The sequence below is a fragment of the Ambystoma mexicanum genome, chromosome 9 (genome assembly GCF_040938575.1).
Source record: "Ambystoma mexicanum isolate Mex_15411 chromosome 9, UKY_AmexF1_1, whole genome shotgun sequence".
Lineage (NCBI taxonomy): Eukaryota > Metazoa > Chordata > Amphibia > Caudata > Ambystomatidae > Ambystoma > Ambystoma mexicanum.
The window spans coordinates 606,699,714-606,720,617 of record NC_090931.1 but is presented as its reverse complement, the minus strand read 5'-3'; the positions used below and the strand labels follow the sequence as shown (position 1 = coordinate 606,720,617).

Genomic DNA, 20,904 nt, shown 5'->3' with positions numbered 1-20,904 from the left:
GCACACAGAAAATCGAACACAAACCTTATAGTGCCAGTTTATTTTGTAAAATGCATAACCCCTGTTTTCAGCTCAACTTGGGTGCTTCCCAGGGCATAAAAGAAGTTGATCATTAATGGATCTGGTTGGCTCAGACGTTGTTATGGTTACAGCTAAAGCAACAGCAGATGTGCTGGGTCAGCTTCTCCAGGAGTGGCCAGTCCACCAATGCCTATGGTGCCAATGGTAGTCTTGACCTCTGAGGGACACCCAGAATGTTAAGAGCCCAATGTAGGCGTCTGGCCACTGATCAGACATTACCACCAAACTCTGAAGTTGCACCCAAATTCTCCTTAATCTTCCAATATGGTTGCATTAGTTTTACGGAGCCACACGTCTGCATGCCTTGCCATAAAATTACTTAAAGTAGAAAGGAATTGAGTAGTCATGACAGCAATGCACCTTCTAAATGTGTCTTGTTTTTGTTGTGGTTGTACATCCATAGGATGCGGGGTGGTGGTTTTGCCAGTACTCGATGTTTATTATTTTTTCATCTAGCTGAGAGCCAGGGATGACCCAGTGTCCGAAACACACCTGGAGATGGCTGATGGTGGAGTCTGGGGGCGTGGATGCCAGAGTGGGAATGGTCGGAGGTGGGGTATCTGCACATTGCCCAGCGATTTGCTGCCTGAGCAACACCTGGGGCACGAGGCACGGTCATGGGTTTGCTCTTTTTTTTTTTTTTCTTCCATGAAGACCTAAGGAGCAGGAGGTAGAAAATCCCTAGGCATAAAATTGAGGAGCCCAAGCTGTACTGATGGACACCCATGAGAAGGTTCCTGCGAGCTACAACTCTCAGGGACAAGTAGTAGGCCCGGTCACCCCAAAAAAAGTGGCCCACCCCTTGCCTCACAACCCTTGACCTCTGATGACATCACCGGAAGTGACGTCTTGTGATCCCATCTGTGACATCCCAGGAAGCAATGACACACAACCTTTCACCCCTTGAAAAAACAGGAAGTGGCATTAAATAGCATTTTTCCTAAGTACACTAAATTACTGTGAATGCAAGCAGACGTCCAAGGCCAAATGATTATGTTATTGTATAGCACTTAGGCTTAAGCTATTTTTTTATAGAACAAATATGCATACAATATCACCCAACTGGTGTTGGTACTCGTTTATTGATCTAAGACGTATGAAAGGCTTTTTGAAAGAAAAAAATGGGGGGGGGGGAGAGGGGAGTTTGTTCATTTATTTTTTCAATTTTTCTTTCTCCAAAACAAGAAACCGGCCCCCACTCCCCAGGGATGATTTTGGCCCGGCCACGGGCCGAAAGGCCAATCCGACCCTGCTCTCAGGAGCTGCATCTTCTTCCTAAGCCCCAGCCCTTCACTGCTGCCCCTTTTATCCTCTAGTGCCTTGCCCCCCCCCCTCCCATTCCCAATTCACGCTCTCCCCACCACAAACGCCTACTTGTTGGGCGCATCAGTGATTTGCTGCTGTAAAATGCTCCTGTTTAGGTCACCTGACATGAAGTTTTGGAATAGTTCAATTGTTCCTCTAGCAAACTGTTTGGCTTTATATCCAATTCCTCCTGAAATGTGTACTGTAAAATGCACCATTTTGACACATTATTTTGAAACCCTTTGCTGGGGAAAACTCGTAAACAATGGCAACGGATTTCAGTTCACTCCTAGAACTTCCTGGAAAACCTTTTACATCCCATCACTTTAAAAATCCACAAACTACCGTTGCCTACTTTGATTTGTGGTTTCCAGCCCCGGGAGTTGCATTTGAATCCAAAGCGGCTCACTGTCTGGGTTTGACACCCCAACGTTCCCGAAGGAAGGTAGTGCTTTAAAGCCCTATCCTAGTTTTGCAATGGAAGATTTTTGTCCGGATGTACGTATTTGTTTCCTGGAAACATTTGACCTTTATGTGCCGGAAAGTTCTGTTATAGTTTGGCAGTGTTTGGTGCCGATGGAGCCCCGGGAGAGACTCTGCCAAGCATGGAGTGGGTCCACCCAGTCTGATCATCTAATGCCCGGCAGTTACCCAAGCAGCGGGCATGTGAGGAGTGGGGAGCCCACAATAGCAGCGTGCCGTTCCCACTCCAGTGTCTAATGAATATCCATCGCGATGGCACGGGGGGCAACTTCTTGACCGGGGTCAGGCGCAGGAAACAAAGCATCCTTCATGCCGACTGCTGTGTTGGTGGGAGGCATGTTGTGGCCGATGTGTGCGTCACTGCTTTGAGTCAGCGAAGTGTCCTGCGCCTACAGCACAATGCCTGCCTCCTTGTGTCTAAGAGAGCCTTTAGGCCACGGGGGTGACAGACCGGTTCAGTATTACGCGGGCGTCACCTTTAACCCTCTTCTGATTTGAGAGGCAGGCGATGATTAAATGACTTTTGGGTGATTCGCAGCCACTCGAAGATACTGAAGTTCTTTTACCCATGACGGGGACCTAGGGGGGGGCAGCCAGAGAGAGTAAAACGTTGGATGTGTACACGCACAGAAACAGTTCGGACACTTTCTAACCTTACACTTTGCCTCTCGTTTGTTGTATTGTTCCCTTTTTTTGTTTTTCCTACTCCTCGATTTGTCTTTTTTTTCCGATTTGCTGTGGCAGTAAATGTGGATGACAATCTGTGGCCTGCCACAATCCACCAGGGACAACACGCCACGCTGTCTCCATATTTCAGGACAATTGGGCTGGTTGCGAGGGGGGCGGCAGGGAATCTTGGGAGGGCCAGGGTGGATTCAGGCTTCTGGGGCAAATGGGCAGCAGCCTTCTGTTTGCTTGTATTGTCATGCGGAAGGCTGGTGTGGGTTGTCATTGCTTTCTTGGAATCCAGTGGCGCTCCTAAAGGAAAGGACTCTGTTTTGCACTGTGCCACATAAATCGAGGCCTGAAGATACCATACCCAAAAAGAGATATGGGTCCCGTGCCTGCTGGGCCTAGAGACCAAGCTACTCCTCACTGATGAGGCCCAACAAGACAAACATGTCTGGGGATGCTTCTGGTCTCGTGCCGAAGGGATGTGACCAAGCAGTTCGTGCTGGACTTACCTTTTTAGCTGGGACCAAGCATGATTTGCATATGGTCCTTTCCCCTTTTGTCATGTCTTGCCAGTCGAAGAACGATGTCTGGAGGCTTGCCCAGAGCAATGGCACAGGTTAGGATTCATTCCAAACCTTCCATCATTTGTTTTGCTGAAGATACCATGGCCCTTCCTTTACGACCCTCTGGTGTATCCACTCGGGCCATGCCCCATCCCTCCCACAACAGTCGACGCCTGTCCCTCAGCACGATCAAGTGATCACCCCCAAACCTTCCAGAATGTTTGTTTTCAATTTATCACCACTAAGCATCTCCTCTAAGGGCAGCACCTAGTCAGCATGGGCATTTCTGCTGTATATAGGCCTATTTATTATGGCGTGCAAGGCTCCGTCCCGCCCCCAAAGGTGTACTGTGCTCTTGCTGTTTAGAGCTTGATACACATCATGCTTAAGACTGCACAGTAATGGGTTGGAAACCGATAATAATCATGGACCACTGGTGAACCATACACCTAGGGGGGTGTAGGGAGGTGTGTGTGTGTGTGTGTGTGGGGCGCGGCTAGCCAGACCAAACTTTCGGCATTGGGGAGCGAGTTGAGCACATGTGTGTCAGAGGTCCCAGCTCTGGGCACTGTGGTGCACCAGGCACCTTAACTGTGAGTTCAAAGTTCTCCCTTTACCAGGGAAACCTGTTGGGGCACAGGGAAAGTGAAGTGTTGATGCCCTAACCATGGCGTGGGAACTCTTCGGGAGACCAAGATGTCCCTCGCTGCCTGTGTTTAGCGTCTAATTGCTAGCCTTGGGCTCTGTAGCTCGATCCTCACATGGCCCCCTGGTAATTGCTCACCTAGGCCTCTGACCCCAGGTCTAGAAGACGGGTGCAGAACCAATGCATCATGGATTTGTTTTCTCCCGAGTGCCAAACAAATTCTGCTAGTGTTTTCTAATTGCTGTTATTGTAGGTAATCTTTCATTTCACCCCACACCTGTTTTTCTTAGGGCCTTCCCTACCTGAGCTGCTACTGCCAATGATGGCACTTTTGCCATCATCATGTCTGCAATGTATACAGTGCATTCCCATGATCTGCACAACAAAGCATGTCCTCGCTCTCTTGGTATTATGTGGCAATCGACCTTTCGCAGTTAGCTGCACACTACATCTCACTAGGGCCCCCGCAGTGGCAAGAAGCCAGAGGAATGGTGAATGTTATGTTAATGGGATTGATCCCACCACGCACTGCTGCTATGTTCATTGTCTCCAGGCATTCTGGTGGATCTGAGACGAAAGGGAGTGGGGGGGGGGCTTGTTAGTGGGAGGTTTTCTTGGTGGAAGGCGAGTGATGGTGCAGGATTGCTAGTTTCATTTCGGGAAAAACGGTCACTGGGTTGAGTTTGCTTCTAGGTGGTATTGTTTTGTGTGCCTCTGGAGTTGAGTTTGGCATGATTGTGGGTTTTTGGGGGGAAGTGTGCATTTTTCTGTATGATTTTAGAGTTGGTGTTGTAGTCATCTGTGTGTGTTGTATTTGGAGAGTGTGTGGCGTGTTTGCAGGAATATGGAGAGCTTTAGTAGGGTTAATGGTAGGCAGGGGAGATCCTTATGTCCAAGTTGCGTAGATTGTTTAGTTTAGACTCCGATGCCTTATTCGGTGGTTACTGATAAGTAGCTTTCTTTCGCTTGGCATGCTCAGTTTGGTTGACTTTATCCACGGGAAAGTTGACCCCATAATTTGTGGGGTCTCTTCTGTATTGCGATTGCTTGTTTCTCTTAGCCCGTGGTGTGCTTTCTAAGTTGGCAAATTAAGAGCCAGCTTCTTAGTGATTTCTGAGGGTTGGATGTTCTTCTGTTGTACATATTTTCTTGGGAAGTGGGTTCTTAAGTTGTATGGAGATGTATCAGAAGGCTAATCTACCATATTTTATTTCTGAATATTGTTTGTGTTCAAGCGGTCATTGCTGGATCTCCGGATTCGTTTCGGTCTATAAATGGATATTTTTTGTTGTTGTTGCGGAAATTAGGCTCGTCTGCCATGGATTGCTTTGTAGGTTATGCAGAGTGTTTTGAAGGAAATCCTTTTTATTCGTTTTCGGTCTTGGGTGGGGTTAAAACATGCAACTAAAAAGTGTCTGCCTATGGTCTCGGATTCTGTTAATCACTTTCTTATAAATGGGGTGCTCATGTGCTTGCTTATTGTAACACACTTGTTCATTGTGCTTGTGATTTATGCAATTGATTGTTATTCCCTGTCATGTTATTCAGTGTCCTTCCTGCGAATAGATTGCAATATCCAAGTTATTTGATTTATTTTTGATATTTTGGTATGCCTTACACATTAAGAGCTCATATGGAACAATAGCAAATACTTGGGATTAATAAATGCTTGTTTCTGGGTTTTTGTTTCCCCACCTGATCTGGTAGGGATTGCCTTATTTTGTCTGTTGAAATAATGTGTTAATTGCTGGGCTGGTGTCTTACTGCCCTGATTTTCGACAGGATATGCGTGTAGTTTCCGCACCGATGTAGCCCTTGTACAATTGTTCCCACCACATCCCTGAGCTTTCTAGGAAGCCCTGCAGCAGCCCCTAGGGTGCCATCGAGAAGCACCCTAGCTGGTGTAGGACATGTCAGGCGAGTTAGCTTTCGGCCAGTCGGGCTGGGCTAAGAATAGCTCTGGGCTTGACGGGGAAGGACGGCACCTCGAGATCGCCCTTCGGCTGCACTTCAGTTACAGTATTTAAAGCGCTACCTCTCTTCTGGGCCGAGCTTCGCAGGCCCAAACATGGCCAAGTGTCAGCGAAGGGGCATTCCGGCTATGAAGCCCCTGCTGCAAGCTCCAGACTTGACTCGTAGGGCTCTCGTTTGCTTGGGCCCAAATGCCTGATCGCACACAGTGCATCTTCAAAGCACTGCCCACGTGTACTTGAGTCTCTACGCCTGCTGGAGTTCAGATTGCTGGATGTGTCCGGGATTAAGGCGAGGGTCTACTCCTGTATACGGCGGGGCAAAATGACTGCAGGCGAAGAAAGGAGTGCATTATGATTTCCCTTTTCCTTCTTCCCTCCTGGTCATGTTGGGTGCTGCTTGTGCTTCCCGCGCCTGTGTGAGCAGTTTAGTAGCTTCGACGGTTCTTAGTGGCCCGTTTATTGAGGGCCCTTGACGGTGGTTCACTAGTGGGGAGAGCCCCTGTGGCATAGAGGCCCCCGTTATCAAGGGGGCTCCAGATACCCGCAAGTTAATGTTTATCGCTGTGTTACGATGTGGCATTTAAAACGCGCCTATACACAAGTGTTTCAAGGCGCGACGGCAATGGAGGAGGAACATAGGGAAGACAGACAGCGATCCTACTAGGCCAGGCGTCATTCAGATCGTGCGAGTACATGGGAAGGGGGAAGCGGAAACTGCAGGGTGTGGGAAGGGGACAGTGCAGTACATGGGATAATAGAATAACAAAATAAAGTACGGCCAGCAGGTGGCAAGTGCAAGGGAGAAGGGTAAGTGCAGGGATCGGGTGTCAAGTGCTTGTGGTAGGACTGTAGGGATACAGAGAACAGCCCCCAAGTCTGGGGGTATACAGGAGGGCAGTGCAGGTGTGTGACTGGTGGAGGAGGGGGTGGGAACCTGGGCCCGAGATCAGAGGGTGGCCAGCTAAACAAGTGCAGCTTCAGTATAAGCCAGGAAATCAGCAGGTGAGGGGAGGCGAAAATGCAGAAGCAAAGAGGGGTTTTGAAGTGCTTTCGAAACCGGAGATGGTTCTCAAGTTTCAGGGGGGCAGGGAGGCTGTTCCAGAGGGAGGCCGCGGCCAAAGAAAGTGATCTACCACCAACTCGTTGCTTGGAGAAGCGATTGACCCTGAGGGAGTTGGAGGTGGATGAGCGAAGAGCTTGAGATGGAAGATTTTTAGGACGATGGAGTTGAAGGTATTGAGGCCCCAGAAGGCCTTATGGACGATGCAGAGGGTTTTGAACTGTCCTCGCAGCCACTGGGAGCCAGTGCAGAGATTTCAGTCCTGGAGAGATACGATCCCTGGGCTTGAGGCCAAGGAAAAGTCTTGCAGTCCGGTTCTGGATGAGCTGCAGAGAGTAGAAGCAGGCAGATTTAGAAAGAGGCTGTTGAATAGTCCAGCCTAGCGAGAACCAGAGCTCTGGAGAAAATGAGCGTCTGGGAAAAGGATAAAAGGATAGGAAAGGAAGAATATCCCTGAGGAGGTGCAGCCGGTAGTGACTTCTTAGAGATATCAGAGATGTGAGGAGAGAAGGAGAGTGTGGAGTCGAAGATGACCCCGAGGTTTTTAGCCTCACAGTTGGGAGCAGGGAGAGGGCCAAGAGGGTTCAATGAATATGAGGAGCCTCGCACCACATTTTGAGAAGAGACCCATTTATTTAGTTGTATACCCTTCTTATTCTATGCTGCGTCGGTCTCCTTATGGGAGTGCGCAGGGGGGAGCAGGACCATTGGTTTCATCACACTTCTCCAATGGGGTAATCTGTTTTCAGATTTTGGGGTGCATTCCTGCACCCTTGTAGTTGCATCTGCCATGGGTGGCTGGTTAAGGGACGTTGGGGGACGGGTGTGCCTAATCACATTCCGTCTTTGTCCACGAGACAAGCCAAGCGTGTCCAGTAGTCAATTTTAGGGGCAGTAGGTGTGATGCTTGATCGCGGGCTAACCTTGAGCCTTCCTTGTAAGTCTCTGCTCGGTTCCCGTATTAAAGGAAGCTCAATGGCTCCCTTCCTAGGACCCTACATGCGAAAGGGATCGATCTGTGTGCAGCGCACTTGCATGGAATCCTTTAATCAAAATGCTGCAAAATTGATTGGGTTGAGGGGGGGGGGTTGCGGGATGGGTTTGATTTTGTACTCAGCCTGTGGCCCAAAAATACATTCCCTGACACTACTGTTAAAAAGCACGTGTCTGCCACCGACAATTGCTTTATATTGACTGCACTCTTTTGATCTCGATTTCCTTTGTTCTCTACTGCCATGCGATCAGTGTCTGGCATCTATACATGCACTTTGAAGAAGGAACGCTGCCGGTTTATCTGGGAACACCTTTCAGTATTCGACCTCCTCTGCAATATAACTTGTTTGGGAGTCTATGCTCTCTGCCTGTAACCAACACTAAAACGTTTGTGGCCTGGTCCCATCTGAAAGGGTGGACGGTTCTGAGAGCTTTGAGCCCCAAAGCGTACTCCTTTCTATGCCTTGGGTAGTAAAAAAGAAATGGGGGAGTGGTGGGAGAGACATTATGGCACCATAGGGGGGGTGCAACATCACTTTAGTGAGCAGACCTCCTTTGGGGGTTCTCGGCAGTACTTTAGGGGGATGGTTTAAGTAAGCAGTATGGCAGAAGCTGAGTGTGGATCCAAGCAAGTGCTCAGAATATTGCTGGCCTTACAGGCATTGCATGATGGAGAATGTCTTGGGTGGTCAACAATTCAACGCTTTCCTCATGAGTATGGAGCATTTAATTCTGTGGCTATGATGGTGCTGAATAAGGTCTATTGTGTCGTTGCGCCATGTGAACTACAACTCTGGGCCATGCTTGTTTTCTCCTTGTTCATTACCAATATACTGTTTATTTCGATGTGTTCAGAACTTGGGATAAAAGTGTTATGTAAGCATTGCTATGTAAAATGTTTGGTTTGAACGGTGCATACATACATGGTGGTCATTTGTCACGGGGTCCTTAGTGTTGGGTTGGTGGTTGGATTTGATTCTTTGAGTCGTCATATTGGAAGGGGGTGCATTCTGAGAAATGCTTGTGGCAAAGCTCAAATTGTGGGACCTGGCCTTGTGATACCACACCTTAAAGTATATTCTTTGAAATAGTGCTGTGTGGGGCTGAGCCAGACAAACATTGTTCTGTGGGAAGCAGACGGCGGAAGATGTCAGGAAGCGCAGCTAGGAAGGTGTCTCCTGCAGCTGGTGCGGGCCATACCGGAAACCACTGCCCTCACCGATCGGAAGCCGTCCTTCATAAGCCTGAGAGGAAACAGCTGAGCCTCTACCTACATACGTAGACCTTCAGGCCATGGGAGTATAGTTCTGTCACCTGGGAGACGTGAAAGCTAGTCATGTTTTGCTGGCAGAAAAGAATGGGCATCATCGACCCAATAACAAAAGCACACAAAGAAATAGTTTGAAGACTGCGCCTTGTTTTATTATGTTCGCACTCATGGATACTAAGGTTATGCAAGTCTAAACCTTTCATTAGTTCTTTGAATGGGATTCATGTGCATACAGGTACCAACCTTTTACTTATTAACTCTGTTTGCACATCATGCCCCTCTGGCTTAAGAGGGTTGTTGGTGCCTCCCATTTCTTTGGATGTGGGGCTGAGGAGGCCATATTCTTCACCTGCTTGATGAACAGACCAAATACCAGCACCAGAATCGCTTGAGGCTGAACGCCACCCTCGCCCCATCTTCAGTTTGTGAATCTGTGTCTCCTACTTCTCCCATTTGTAAGCTCTCCCAGGCTCTTGTGATGTGTTAGACTGTTGCCTTCGTGATGGTCCAGAGTAGAGTTGCCATATAAGATTGTTTTTTTTCTGATTTTGGGGGTTCTTTGTGCATCTGGTTTGGGTCCATATGTTTTACCAATAGGATTGTGTTCTTCAAAGCTCAGGGTAGCGTGAGTATGTGATTTGTATGCCTTTTTTCCATTTATATTTGTTATTCTCCATAGCAACATGGTATGGTCCGAGGTGGAGATCCAGCCCCAATTTCAATAATCACAAATGCTCACCACTTGTAGAGGATGGCTACCACTGGGTGAAGTTCCCCAAAAGGTCTCTAGGTGGATTCCAGGAATTCTAAGGAGTGCTGGCTGCATGTGTCCACATCAGATTATTGTGGGCATAGGCCATTTCTTAAGGCCAAGGTGTCAAAAGTTTAAACTAATGATGCCCAATCAGCCCACCCCCTTTCCAGTGGCTAAATGGGCAACTATTCTTACGGCGAACCACAGCGACCGACCAGTACGACGCTGAGTTTATTGGCATGGAGGTGCAGAACCGTGCATAAGGGAGCCACGAGATGCCTCTGAAATGTGAACGTCTGCCTAACTGTTCCCCTAGTTTCCTTATTGGCCATTCCTCCTGCAGTGCGGCTCCTGGGTCTGGAGGCCCCTAGTGTGTCGGGGTCCACCATGTGTACCTTACTTCAGCCATGGGTGCATGCTTGGGGGTGTGTGCGCGCCTCGAGTCCCCCTCCCCCGCCCCTTGGATGGGGTGGTTAGGTGAAACCGCGAGTCGCGCCTACTGTAAGGTCTCGCGACCAGGGCCTTCGTCGTGCCGCTCCCAGCCCTGGTGACGGAAATAGCTCGCTCGCTTTGCATGGGCCATCTGCAGACCTCGGCCCGTTCTCACGCTCGAAGCCTCTTTCAAAACCCTCCGCCAAGCGCCGGGATCCTGGCCTGCTCTCGCCACACCACTTCGCCGTTTTGACGTCAATTCATCTGCTAGTGGGTTTCACAACACACCTCTCGGGGAAGCGTTCCCCAGCCGCTTGCTCAACCAGCTTCCTTAAGGGACGCACTCTGTTCTCAGAGCAGACTCTAATGAGCGTCTGTACTTAGCCTACTTCTCTCTTCTGCTTCTCGGGTACAGACCTTTCCTGGGGACGCCTTCAGCGTGAAATTCTGGGCCTTTCTGCGACTAAGGGCGGGCTGCCTGCCTACCTACCTCTGCGCTCCCTGGCAAGTCTCTTCCCGCGAGGCTTTGATATTTAGCAAAACCTTTAGTCCAGTGGTCTAAAAGTGGTGCCCATCTGTTCATGACATGGGGGGACTTGGAGGATCAACGGCCCAGTCAGTAGGGAACTTCGCATGTTTTCGAACTGGAAGAAGTACTCGCCTCCATACACCATGGTGATGCCTGTATGCTCAGAAGCGTGATCAGACTTGTAACACTATTCCCGAACATGGCTGCCTGTCACTATGTTCTCTGAAGCTTTTGTACTCCGTGTACAAAGGCAGTGTGCACATGCCATAGGAACAATAATCCCCTTACCGTTCTTCACAGCACAGGTGTTTAATACTCAGTACCTAGAAAGAAAAACAGATTGGGCCTTCCTCACCTTGACCATGTTATCTATCCCCAGCCAGCACCTGACACGGTGCTCTATCCGTCCTGCACGGGAGCATGAGCCGTGTACTTGTGTCTGACAAGGGACCAGCATAGCAAGAAGGTGCTAAGTCTCTCGGGCCTTTTCGTTACCCTGGGGAGGGGTGGTGATCAGATGCAGGGAGGTAGCCCAAAACCATTTAGGCACCAGCCTTGCAGTATTTGCAACTGCTGGCCCACTGGGCGAGGCGAGCGCTTGACCTGTCGACCCCTGTTCATGAGCTAGGTTGCTGTATCCTAAAGGTCGTCTAGTGACTGTGGAAGCAGTGTACAACTGCCTACTTGTCCGTTTACAATGTTCACACCGTTTTATGCAGTGCTGGAAGTGGCATATGTACTCTAGGAACCCCTCTTAATGATGAGGGTGTGGAGGAGGGCGGCGGGGGGGAGTGTGTGTGAAGTGGTTGTGGCGGAGAGCCAGAGCCCCAGACCAGGTCATGCAATACCCTCGTTCTTCAAGGTGCCCAAGCCCAGTGATTTGCAATAAAAGCAAAGCGGAGGAGCTTTGGGCCTCAGGGCGTATAGGTGCGCTCGCAAGACCAACTTTGCTGGAGCTGTGCTCCATCTTGTTCTGGCCAATTTCCTACCCCGGTTTTATGGAAAATATTTACAGTCCTCCGGGCTCTTGATGCTCTTTGGTGTGAATAACTGTGGAGTAATACGTTTGCTGCAGAGCTTTCTGTGCACACCTCATTTGCCTGGTTATGATCGCAACAAGTCATGGCGATGAAAGGACGGGTGTGGCAGGTGAAGGGTCTACTCAACCACTCATCCTGCAGAGTTTGGTACCACGAATATCATTAAGATTTGCATCTCAATTTACAGTGCTGCGAAGCCTCAACTTCTGGCAGCAAGCCCAATGGGAAACAGCAGTATTATCCTAGTACAGTTGCCCTGCCAGCCTGCAGTCAATGCTCCCTTGCCACCAGTCTCGAATGCCCCTCGGTTTTCGGCGGCCTTTTTATTTTACACCCCGTGAGGGAGGTGCGGCCTCTCTGGTTCACGGCACGTTTCCGCGTAAACTGAGCCAGGGGTTGTGGGAACTGGAGCTTAATGTGTGCTGAAACCGCGGCTGCAGCAGGTGTGTGCGTGCGCTCTGCGAGGTGGGGGCCGCGCCAACATCTGCTTCTCCAACAAAAACAGCCTGTCACAGCAATCGCGCAGAGCCGGACTAGGGCTAAAACAGGTTCCATCAAAATCGCAGTTTACGTGTTATTTTATACGTCCCCTCGGGGCCTCGTCGAGGCTGGGTCAAAAGGCCAGGGGCTCCACAATCTTCGTTTGGTGGAGGTGCTTCTGGACCACTAGGCTGGTGTTGCCAGAGTGTTAATAGTCTTGGGATCATTTTTGGTTTATGAAAATAGCGGTTGGCCTTCATCCACGAGCTATAACCTTTGGCCGTGTGGGTGGCGATGGCATCAGAGAGAAGCCTTTCTCTGTAGCGAACCCCCTTGTTAGCCTCTACTATACATTTTATCGGGGCCTTTAGTCCTCATGGTGCCATGGGCAACATTGGAGAGGGTGCTTGTGGCAGCTTCCCAACCCACTTCTGCCGTCACCGGAAGTAGATTTGTCTCACAAGACATTGTGCAAGGTTGCTCTGGGAGTGCTATAAACTGTCCAGTGAGGCCTTTTTTTTTTTTACACATCACCCTCTGCTGTCTTTCCTATTCATTGTGACCTCGTACTTTTAACATGTGGTTACCGGCCCTAATTGATGTCATAGCGAAGCAATGGCCTCTTAATGAGGCCCAGGGGATGTTGACACCCGGTAAATGCCTGGAAAGGATGGATACATTACATTGTTAGAATCACAGGGTAAACCCTTGAGCTGTTGAAGTCTGCAGCAAGTCTCGGCCGACCTGGAACGTGGGCATCTGAGCCGAGTGCCTAGATTGCTGGGCGCCATGAAGGCACAGTGGGTGGGTAAAGGGAGAAGGGGGCTGCATGAGTGGGTGGGACTGGGAAAGGCTAAACGGGGGAAAGCTAGGAGGACACAGCCACTAGGCAGCTTGGAACACAAGTCTTCATCTCTATAAAAATCCCACTTCCTGGGGCAGCAGATTGGCTAGCTTGCATCACACAAGTGCTACATTTGAAAATGTGTATATAGAATTGTGTTGAAATTATTTTCCATCACGCCATAGTATCGCAGGTTTGTTATTCATCACTCATGAACTCCTCATTCATAGTGGATCAAGTGGTGATCATTTGATGTCATTCCCCGAGGGATGTTGTTTCACGGTTTGGTTTTGTGGGCCAAGTTCACTACTTTCAGCACAGGCGGCCTCCAATGTAACTTTCCTGCCAAGGGCAGAGCTGGATGGATGGATGGGACGGATGGCCAGGTTTTAAGTTCCTTGGGGGTTCGCTTATAAAGGGGCTCTCAACGCTGTGTTTCTCTGAAATTACTCGCCTTGCTTGTACTGTTTCAGGTTTAAGTGACTCGATTAGTGAAGCTTCATGGTGCTTTTTTGTTGTACTGCCTAAAAAGGTACCGCTTGCTTTCTTTTCCCACATTTTTAAAGGTTTTCTGCATGGACTGTGCTGCCTAATACGCGTCCTTGAGCATGAACCAGAGTTGGACTGGGACAAAAAGTTCCACCTCAAAAATATTCATTACCTTTCACGAAAAACTTGGTAGTTCCCAAGGAGTGTGATTTTTGAAGAACTTGTGGAAAATGGTTATGCGGGATAAAACTAACAGCTGCACAGTCCTAAGCGGCCACGCTGGGCCACAAAACGGCCTCTTACTCGATCAGGCTGGCCCTTCACTCATTACCCTGTTGGCTTACCGGCCAGTCCATGCCCTGCACCCCTATACCCCAGCCCCTATAATGGGATCTCGATGTGAGATTTGATGGACTAGTAAAATGAGCCAATATGTAGCGATCTAACAGTTTAAATTTACCAAACAAATGTGGTCCTGGCTCTCTGCCAGTTAGAATTTACTCTACACACAGTTTACATGAAGTACCAGTTGCAGGCATTGTATTCGTCGTTTATATAGCGCCATTTGTAAGGCCTCAATGCGCTTTGTGGCTGGAACACCCTTGGGGACTTAAGTCCAGGTACGGGAAATAGTTTTAAAAGTAGACTTTAAGATGTGTGTGTGCATTCTGCTGAGATTAGGACTTAGGTTGCTTACTGGAGCCTAGCCGGCCCTCCTAAGAGGGCATGTATGTATGTGGGTGGGTGCTGTCGGTGGTCAAGACGGAGGGTGCTAGTGCAGGAGACTCGATGTGTGCCCAGCTAGACCGGATTTATCGTAGGTTGTCGCTGTATACTAATGGCAGAGGCGTTGAGGTACGTCTGGAGTTTGATAAGTTATGTCAGCAGCTAGACCGAATTTGACATAGCCGTAGCTGCATTCTAGGGTGCATGGATGCAGTCCCTCTTCGATGACACTTTGTCCCATTTTTTTTTTCTTTTTTTTTTTTTAAATGTATTTTTTTTTTCTGCCACTGTGGTCAGCCTACCCCCAAGTCGATAGGCTGGTCGTCGGAGTGCATCTTCGGTGGTGCCAATGCTGATGTATGGACTAGTAGCAAACCTCCCTTTTACCTCCATGGGTTTGTAGGAAAGAGGTCTACAGTTTTTGGACCTCACTGGTTCCACAACAACTTTTCCCATCATTCAAGCTCCTTTCCAAAAAGATATGGAGAGACGGGAGGAGAGGATGGAAGGGTCTGAAGCCCTCTGTACCGGGTACCTGGGTAAAGAGACTGGCCTTGTACCACAGCGGATAACTCGCTTCACGGGGTGTAGCTTAGTGGTGCTCTCCAAGATTTGTTACTTAAGTTGTTTACATCATGGGTTCAGTGTGATTCCCCCTGTATGACAGGCTTAGCATCACATCTTAAAGACCTACGCTGTAGCAAGCTCCCAATACCCTCCTGGTACATATTCTAGCTACCATTCACTTCCTTCTTACAAGGGCCACTGAGCCCTGCAGGGCTGGTTGTGGCATCTCAGTATATTTGTCCTTTTCTATTAACTTGATTCATTGTAATGTTCACGTTATTTATTGAGCTGTCTCGAGGTTTGGCTCTCTGGTAGAGAATGTGGGTGAGGTTTAACGGCAAGATGGCACGTTTGGTGGAAGTCATGTGGTCAAAATACCACCAAATTAGCAGTTTGTACAGAGGCTGCTGTCCCTCCAGATGTTCGGCTACTGCCTTCCCCTGCTGCTAGGTGTTTTACAGCTTCTGGGAACATCTCTAGTTTTACATTTATATATAATTTGATTATTTTGATCTTCTGGTAAGGTTGCTGGCTCTCAGTTTTCCTGAATTGGGCAACTGGATGCCAGGGTGCAAGTCTGTTCTCCTGGACATTTAAATTCGTAATTGAACCTCTACGCCGAGCGAACAAATGTGTGTATGAAACCTGGTCCGACATATGCTGCCGAAGATTCAACAGCTGTGCGTAGAGGCTGTTGAGACTGGATGTATTCAAAGAGCTTTTCTGCTTCAATAATTTGAGCAAAGAAACTCTGAGGAAGATGAGATGCAGCACCTCTTGAGACCAAAGTTATCTTCAGGACCAGATTGCTTTTGCAACCAATCATCCCAAGAATTTCTCAAGGTTTCATAGGTCTCTGTGAATACCAGTGAGTGGCACCGCTCTCTGTGAATGCAGGTGAGTGGTACCTGTAATTCTTGGTGATGGTGGACCCCTCTGCAGCATTCTTTATAGCCCCTAAAATCCTACACTCTTGACGTAGTGCTATGCCCGTGTGATCAGACTTGGCATTTGCCTGGTTCCGATTTTTCTTGTCTGGCAGATTAAAATCTGTTAAACTGGCAGTTTCTTTCCAACTCAAACTGATGTTTGTTTTGGGATTGACGGGGGGGGGCGGGGGGGGTTTCCCCCCTTTCGCTCCCCATATACCACATTTGTATTCAGCCTCTGATGTAGCCATTTGCATAATGTGGGCATAGTTACCACCTGATGACACTTGCGTATAGTTTAAGACCGCTCGTCCAGGCGATGATTTACATGGTCTGTCCGCATATCTAAGCGAGATGAGTGACTGTATAGCTCATAATGGATTCAAGTTGAACCCTTCCCTTCAAAGACCGGCGTTGTTCTCCTTGGGCCTAAATATTCACTTAAGGACTCTGTGTTCAATACTCCTCTGCCCCCCCCCCCCAACCTCCTCGGCTGTTGATACCTCCTATGCTGAGAAGGTGAGGAATTTGGGGTTCATCTGGCAGTCTGGTCAGACTGTCAGTAAAAGCAGCTTGATGTGTAGGCCTCCTATATAGGGACTAATTCGTATTTGCTACATCTCCCAGGAGAGGAGCAGGCTGCGGTGTTTGCCACCCTAAGTCCCTGCTAGACTTGATAATGGGAATGCACTGTATGTGGGCTTGCCGGATTGTCCGCTTAATTGTTAGTACGGTGTGCAAAATGCAGCCGTTCGTTCGATTTGCAGATTTCTCAATTATTCAACAGCTTCAATCAATCGCTTTACTGGTTGCCCCGACGCCAGAGAAGGATTGTGTCCGGTTCTTAAATGCATGCCTGAGCCCGTTCTCAGTGTTTTGCACAAAACTAATTGTCAACCCCCAACAGTCATAAGTCATATGTTCAATGAATTTTCTTGTAGGACGTAGCCCAAACCAGATGCAAAACCAGAGACTGTCCTGTCGGCAGTTTTCTGTTTGGTCGTCGCGTATGGAATAAATACCCTGCATCTTCCTTTCCGTGGACTCTACAGTCTTATTGAAGGAAAATAAAGAATTGCCCCATTCGTTTTCCATCCCCGACCGGAAGCCGGTTCGGTCTGCCCGGTTTTATGCGATTTTAAACTACGCCAGTAGACATTGTAGCTGTATTCACTTTGTGCTGTGTGGTTGTAGAAAGCCGATTACACCCACTTCGCTTGAAAGTGTGAGTAAGATAACTGGCTCTATGCGGACTAGCTGGTCACTGTCTCTATTGGCCATCCAGGCACTTCTGGGGCTCGGACCACTCCACCCAACTCCGAGCAGCTGCTATGGTTGAAATGTCAAGTTCTCGAGCGAATACGTCTGGCCTTTTCCCTCCACGCTGCGTGCTGACGGAGCAGGAGGTGCTGCCCGCCACACACGGGCCTCATTGTTCTGGTCCAGCAGGTGACGGATGCGCGGGGCCTCTGTCCAGTGACCACAACCTACGCACGACTCAGCCACGCTCCCTTGCAGGAAGCAGTGCGCTGGTTTCCCGTGCTCGCTCTGGCAGGTTTCTCAGGACTCCTGCCCAAAGTACTTCCCTTTCTCCTGTTTCCAGTGAGTGTTTTTATCCCTGGGCATCTGCTATGCTACCTCCTTTTATGAAAATGAAGCAGTTGGTGGATGAGCTGTGTGTAAGGCTGGACTATTTGAGGCACTACATTCTATATCCTGCCGGTCATAGGGTCCGAATAAGCCAGGCCCCATTCTGCCGTGTATCCGTCCAAAGTTGCATAAAAAAACCACAATTAATGCTGCATTTTTTAAGTGATTACTGCAGGGATTGAAATTATGATTGGAAAAGCAAGAGCTAAACGCAACTCCTGGGTAACCAGCATTACCCAATGACCAGGAGCTACCACTGGGTAACGAGGCGCTAGAAAATGCACAGCGTTCTGCAAAGCTAGTTTCCATATCCAGTGCAAGCATATCATTTAGTTAGTTTACGATCCCTTATGTCCTATAGTGTCTGTTTATTTCTACATTGTCCCAATTGCACATAGTCCAATTCACATAGGTGTGCTTGGTATCAGTTGGCTTGGGAAGCTAAACATAGCTCCTGGTAGCTGTTGGTGTCAAGCTAACCAGACTCTTATAAGCAGGAGACACCACCCCCACCCTCAATTTCGAGCCTAGTTACTAGTATTCCATTTCTCTTTTCTGTGTGAAGAACAGGGCTGTTGGAAACTGATCACTGCCTGGGTGTTTACAGTCACTTTTATAGTGCTCGGCCCCCTCGGTGTGCTCCTGGTCCCGAGGCACTTGGCGCTCTGGAGACTGGAATGTGCAGCTGTGCTGAAACATTTGTTTATTCGTATGTTCACGCTAGGATTTAATTTGAATTTTTTTTTTTTTAATGCCACGATTTAATTCCTGGAATTCTCACTCCGAAGACATCAGGACTACGAAAGAAAGATATTCCGTGTTGGAAGTTGGTTTCTAAATCCCAAATGGGCTCATGCAAAGCACCATTGTTTGAGGTTCGGACAGTCTGTGGACAACTATTCTATCTAAATATCTCCTGTACATGGACTCTTGCCCTTCACGCCCCCAGTAAGCGTGCATGTGTGCGTGTATATACAGTTGCTTTAATATAGCTCTTTATAGTATGGTGAACCAACTTCTAAGCACTACCATTTTTTGTATATTGGGTGCACTGGGGGAACGCAAGAGCAAGCAATTTGGTGTTTGTGGCACTATATACATATATATTTGATGTGTTTTTTTTGTTCTTCCTCGCGAGTGATAATGCTGTCGGTGACTCATGCCCTAGAGCTAACGAGGCCCCTCGTAGGGCACCGTGGAGCCACCGCTCCACCTTTTGGATTCCAGCTTGCTGCTTATACCCAGAAGAGTCGGGTTCAGCACCTCGTGCGTTTTCCACAAGACCTGCTATAATCTTCGCACATCTACTTTTTTTATGTACCTACCCACTGAATTTGCTCATAAAATCCAGGGCTTCGGACTCCTTAATGTTCACCTTTTTCAAAATGGAAAGCTCTCGGACAAGGCAGCCGTTTTCCAAGGGCTGATATGTCAAATCAGCGTTTTCTAAAGATTTGCAAGCAATCAGTAGTGGGTCTGATCTGATCACAGCTCTAAAGCCCAACCGTGCGCATTATAGTAATGCCCACCATTTGAGATATCTGGGATTTGCAATTTTGGTGTCTCGGTTGCAGAGTCAGCAACTTTGCCACTAGGCCAGGCCACCTCTGCTCCCGCAGATATCGAGCTGGCATTGGTGTACATACCCTGCTGACTCTTCTCCACATACTCCTGCATGTTAGGGTATGTTGCCATCACTCTGAGCCTGTCTGCATCGCAGTTTTCTTACCTTTTTCAAATACTTTTTTGGCCCAGTCAACATCATGCTGTATTCGTTCGGTGTTTCAGCCTTCTGAAAAATCTATAGAAAAACACTTACCAGTCCTAATTCCTGGAAATTGACCATACTCACTCGCCACCCCCCCCCCCCCCCCCAAACCACCCGTGCAGTCTATCATGACCTATTTGTACCTCACTGGGCTATTTGCAGTCTTGTATATTCTGTTTCTTGGGACCTGGCAGCATTGCTTTCTCTTCTGTATGCTGATCGATGTGTTTCTAAGGAAGAGCATTCCTTGGTCACATTAGAAACTTGTTCCAAGGGCCTAGGATCTATCCCCTTGCACCCGATAACTGTCATGTGTATGAGGCGTTGCAGGTTCATGGAACTTAACTCACGGCCATCCTAGGAATTCTTGACACGTCATTTGCTTCTTTTTACTGTAACTTCAGAGTTCTGCCAGCCCCCGACCCCCTGTTCTTCGGAGTTATACATGATGACCTTTTATCGCCTGGTGTTTGCTCTTGGATATTCGTTTTTTGGTGGGTGATTGAGTTGTCCCCTCGCTCCCTCCCAGCTATAACTTGTTGTTAATGTCATGTTCACCTACCCAAGACCCACGGATTTCCAGCATTTTTATTTCCAAGCCCCATTTTGTGCAGTTCTGTTGGGATGCTGTCCACATGGAGTGTGGTGGCAGATGGAAAATTGACTGCATGTCCCATCCACGTCATGGTAGTACCCTTCTTCATACTCCTCTCCTTACATCAGCTGCACACATAACAGGTGCACCCACGCACCCTAAGAAACCACCTCTCTACTGACTTGAACTGCAGTTCCCGGGTGCGCTCACCTACCAGCGCGATTATATAGAGCGCTATATAAATGCCAAGTAACAAACATGTGACTCCTTGGATGCTTTTTGTGAAGTATTTAGAAATTGATTTTGCTGTAAGGTGGTCGTAGCCCTCTCATGGTTGGAATATAGCTTCACCCTGGGCCTGGCCCTGGCCCTGAAGTAGATGAGTTTAAAGATCTGCACCCTAAAGCCATCTCATTCCCACTATCAGCCAAAAAGCCAATTTACATATTGCCTGTTATACTGCAGAATGAACCCTGTTCTGGTGAAGCACAGCCTGGTGCCTGTTTTCCAAATTACACCTGCTCAGCTCCTATGCAGGAGTGGGGTGATCGATCGTGCCTCTGCAGATATCCATTGAATGTTAATGCCACGGTTTCTTTTCTCAGATGTCATTGTTTACAATCGCCTATTTTTTTTCCCTTACAGCATCAGCGAAAGTTTCCTGACTGTGAAAGGAGCTGCGCTCTTTTTACCAAGAGGAAATGGCTCGTCAACACCCAGAATCAGTCACCGACGAAACAAGCATGCAGGTAAAGCAAGAACCGCACATTATTCATCCTGCGAGCTCGTTGCAGGAGGCCCAAAGGTCTAGCAGACTTTTAGTGGAATCTGTGGGTTGAGGGGAATTGAGGCTGTTTCAACAGGCTAGGTGCAACCTCTTATTTGCAGCCTCCACACCCTACATAAATACAGTACATTGAAACTTTGTTACTCACCAGATGAAGGCACCTTACATTAGAACATTCGTTGGACCATCAAAGACATACTCACAACCTCTGCTGCACATAGGAATTTCTGTCATGGTTTGTGCCCTACATGTCTGTGCAACTCTT

General features: G+C 48.4%; 1 protein-coding gene across 3 annotated transcripts in view; it reads left to right on the top strand.

Moving 5' to 3' along the window:
- SSH2 (slingshot protein phosphatase 2) overlaps positions 1 to 20,904 on the top strand; it is an 878,905-nt gene that overhangs the window by 779,122 nt on the left and 78,879 nt on the right. For all 3 annotated transcript variants that reach the window (XM_069615249.1, XM_069615247.1, XM_069615248.1), the window contains one exon: positions 20,498 to 20,601. In XM_069615249.1, coding sequence (XP_069471350.1) covers positions 20,498 to 20,601 — 104 coding nt within the window. The remainder of the gene's footprint in view (positions 1 to 20,497; positions 20,602 to 20,904) is intronic.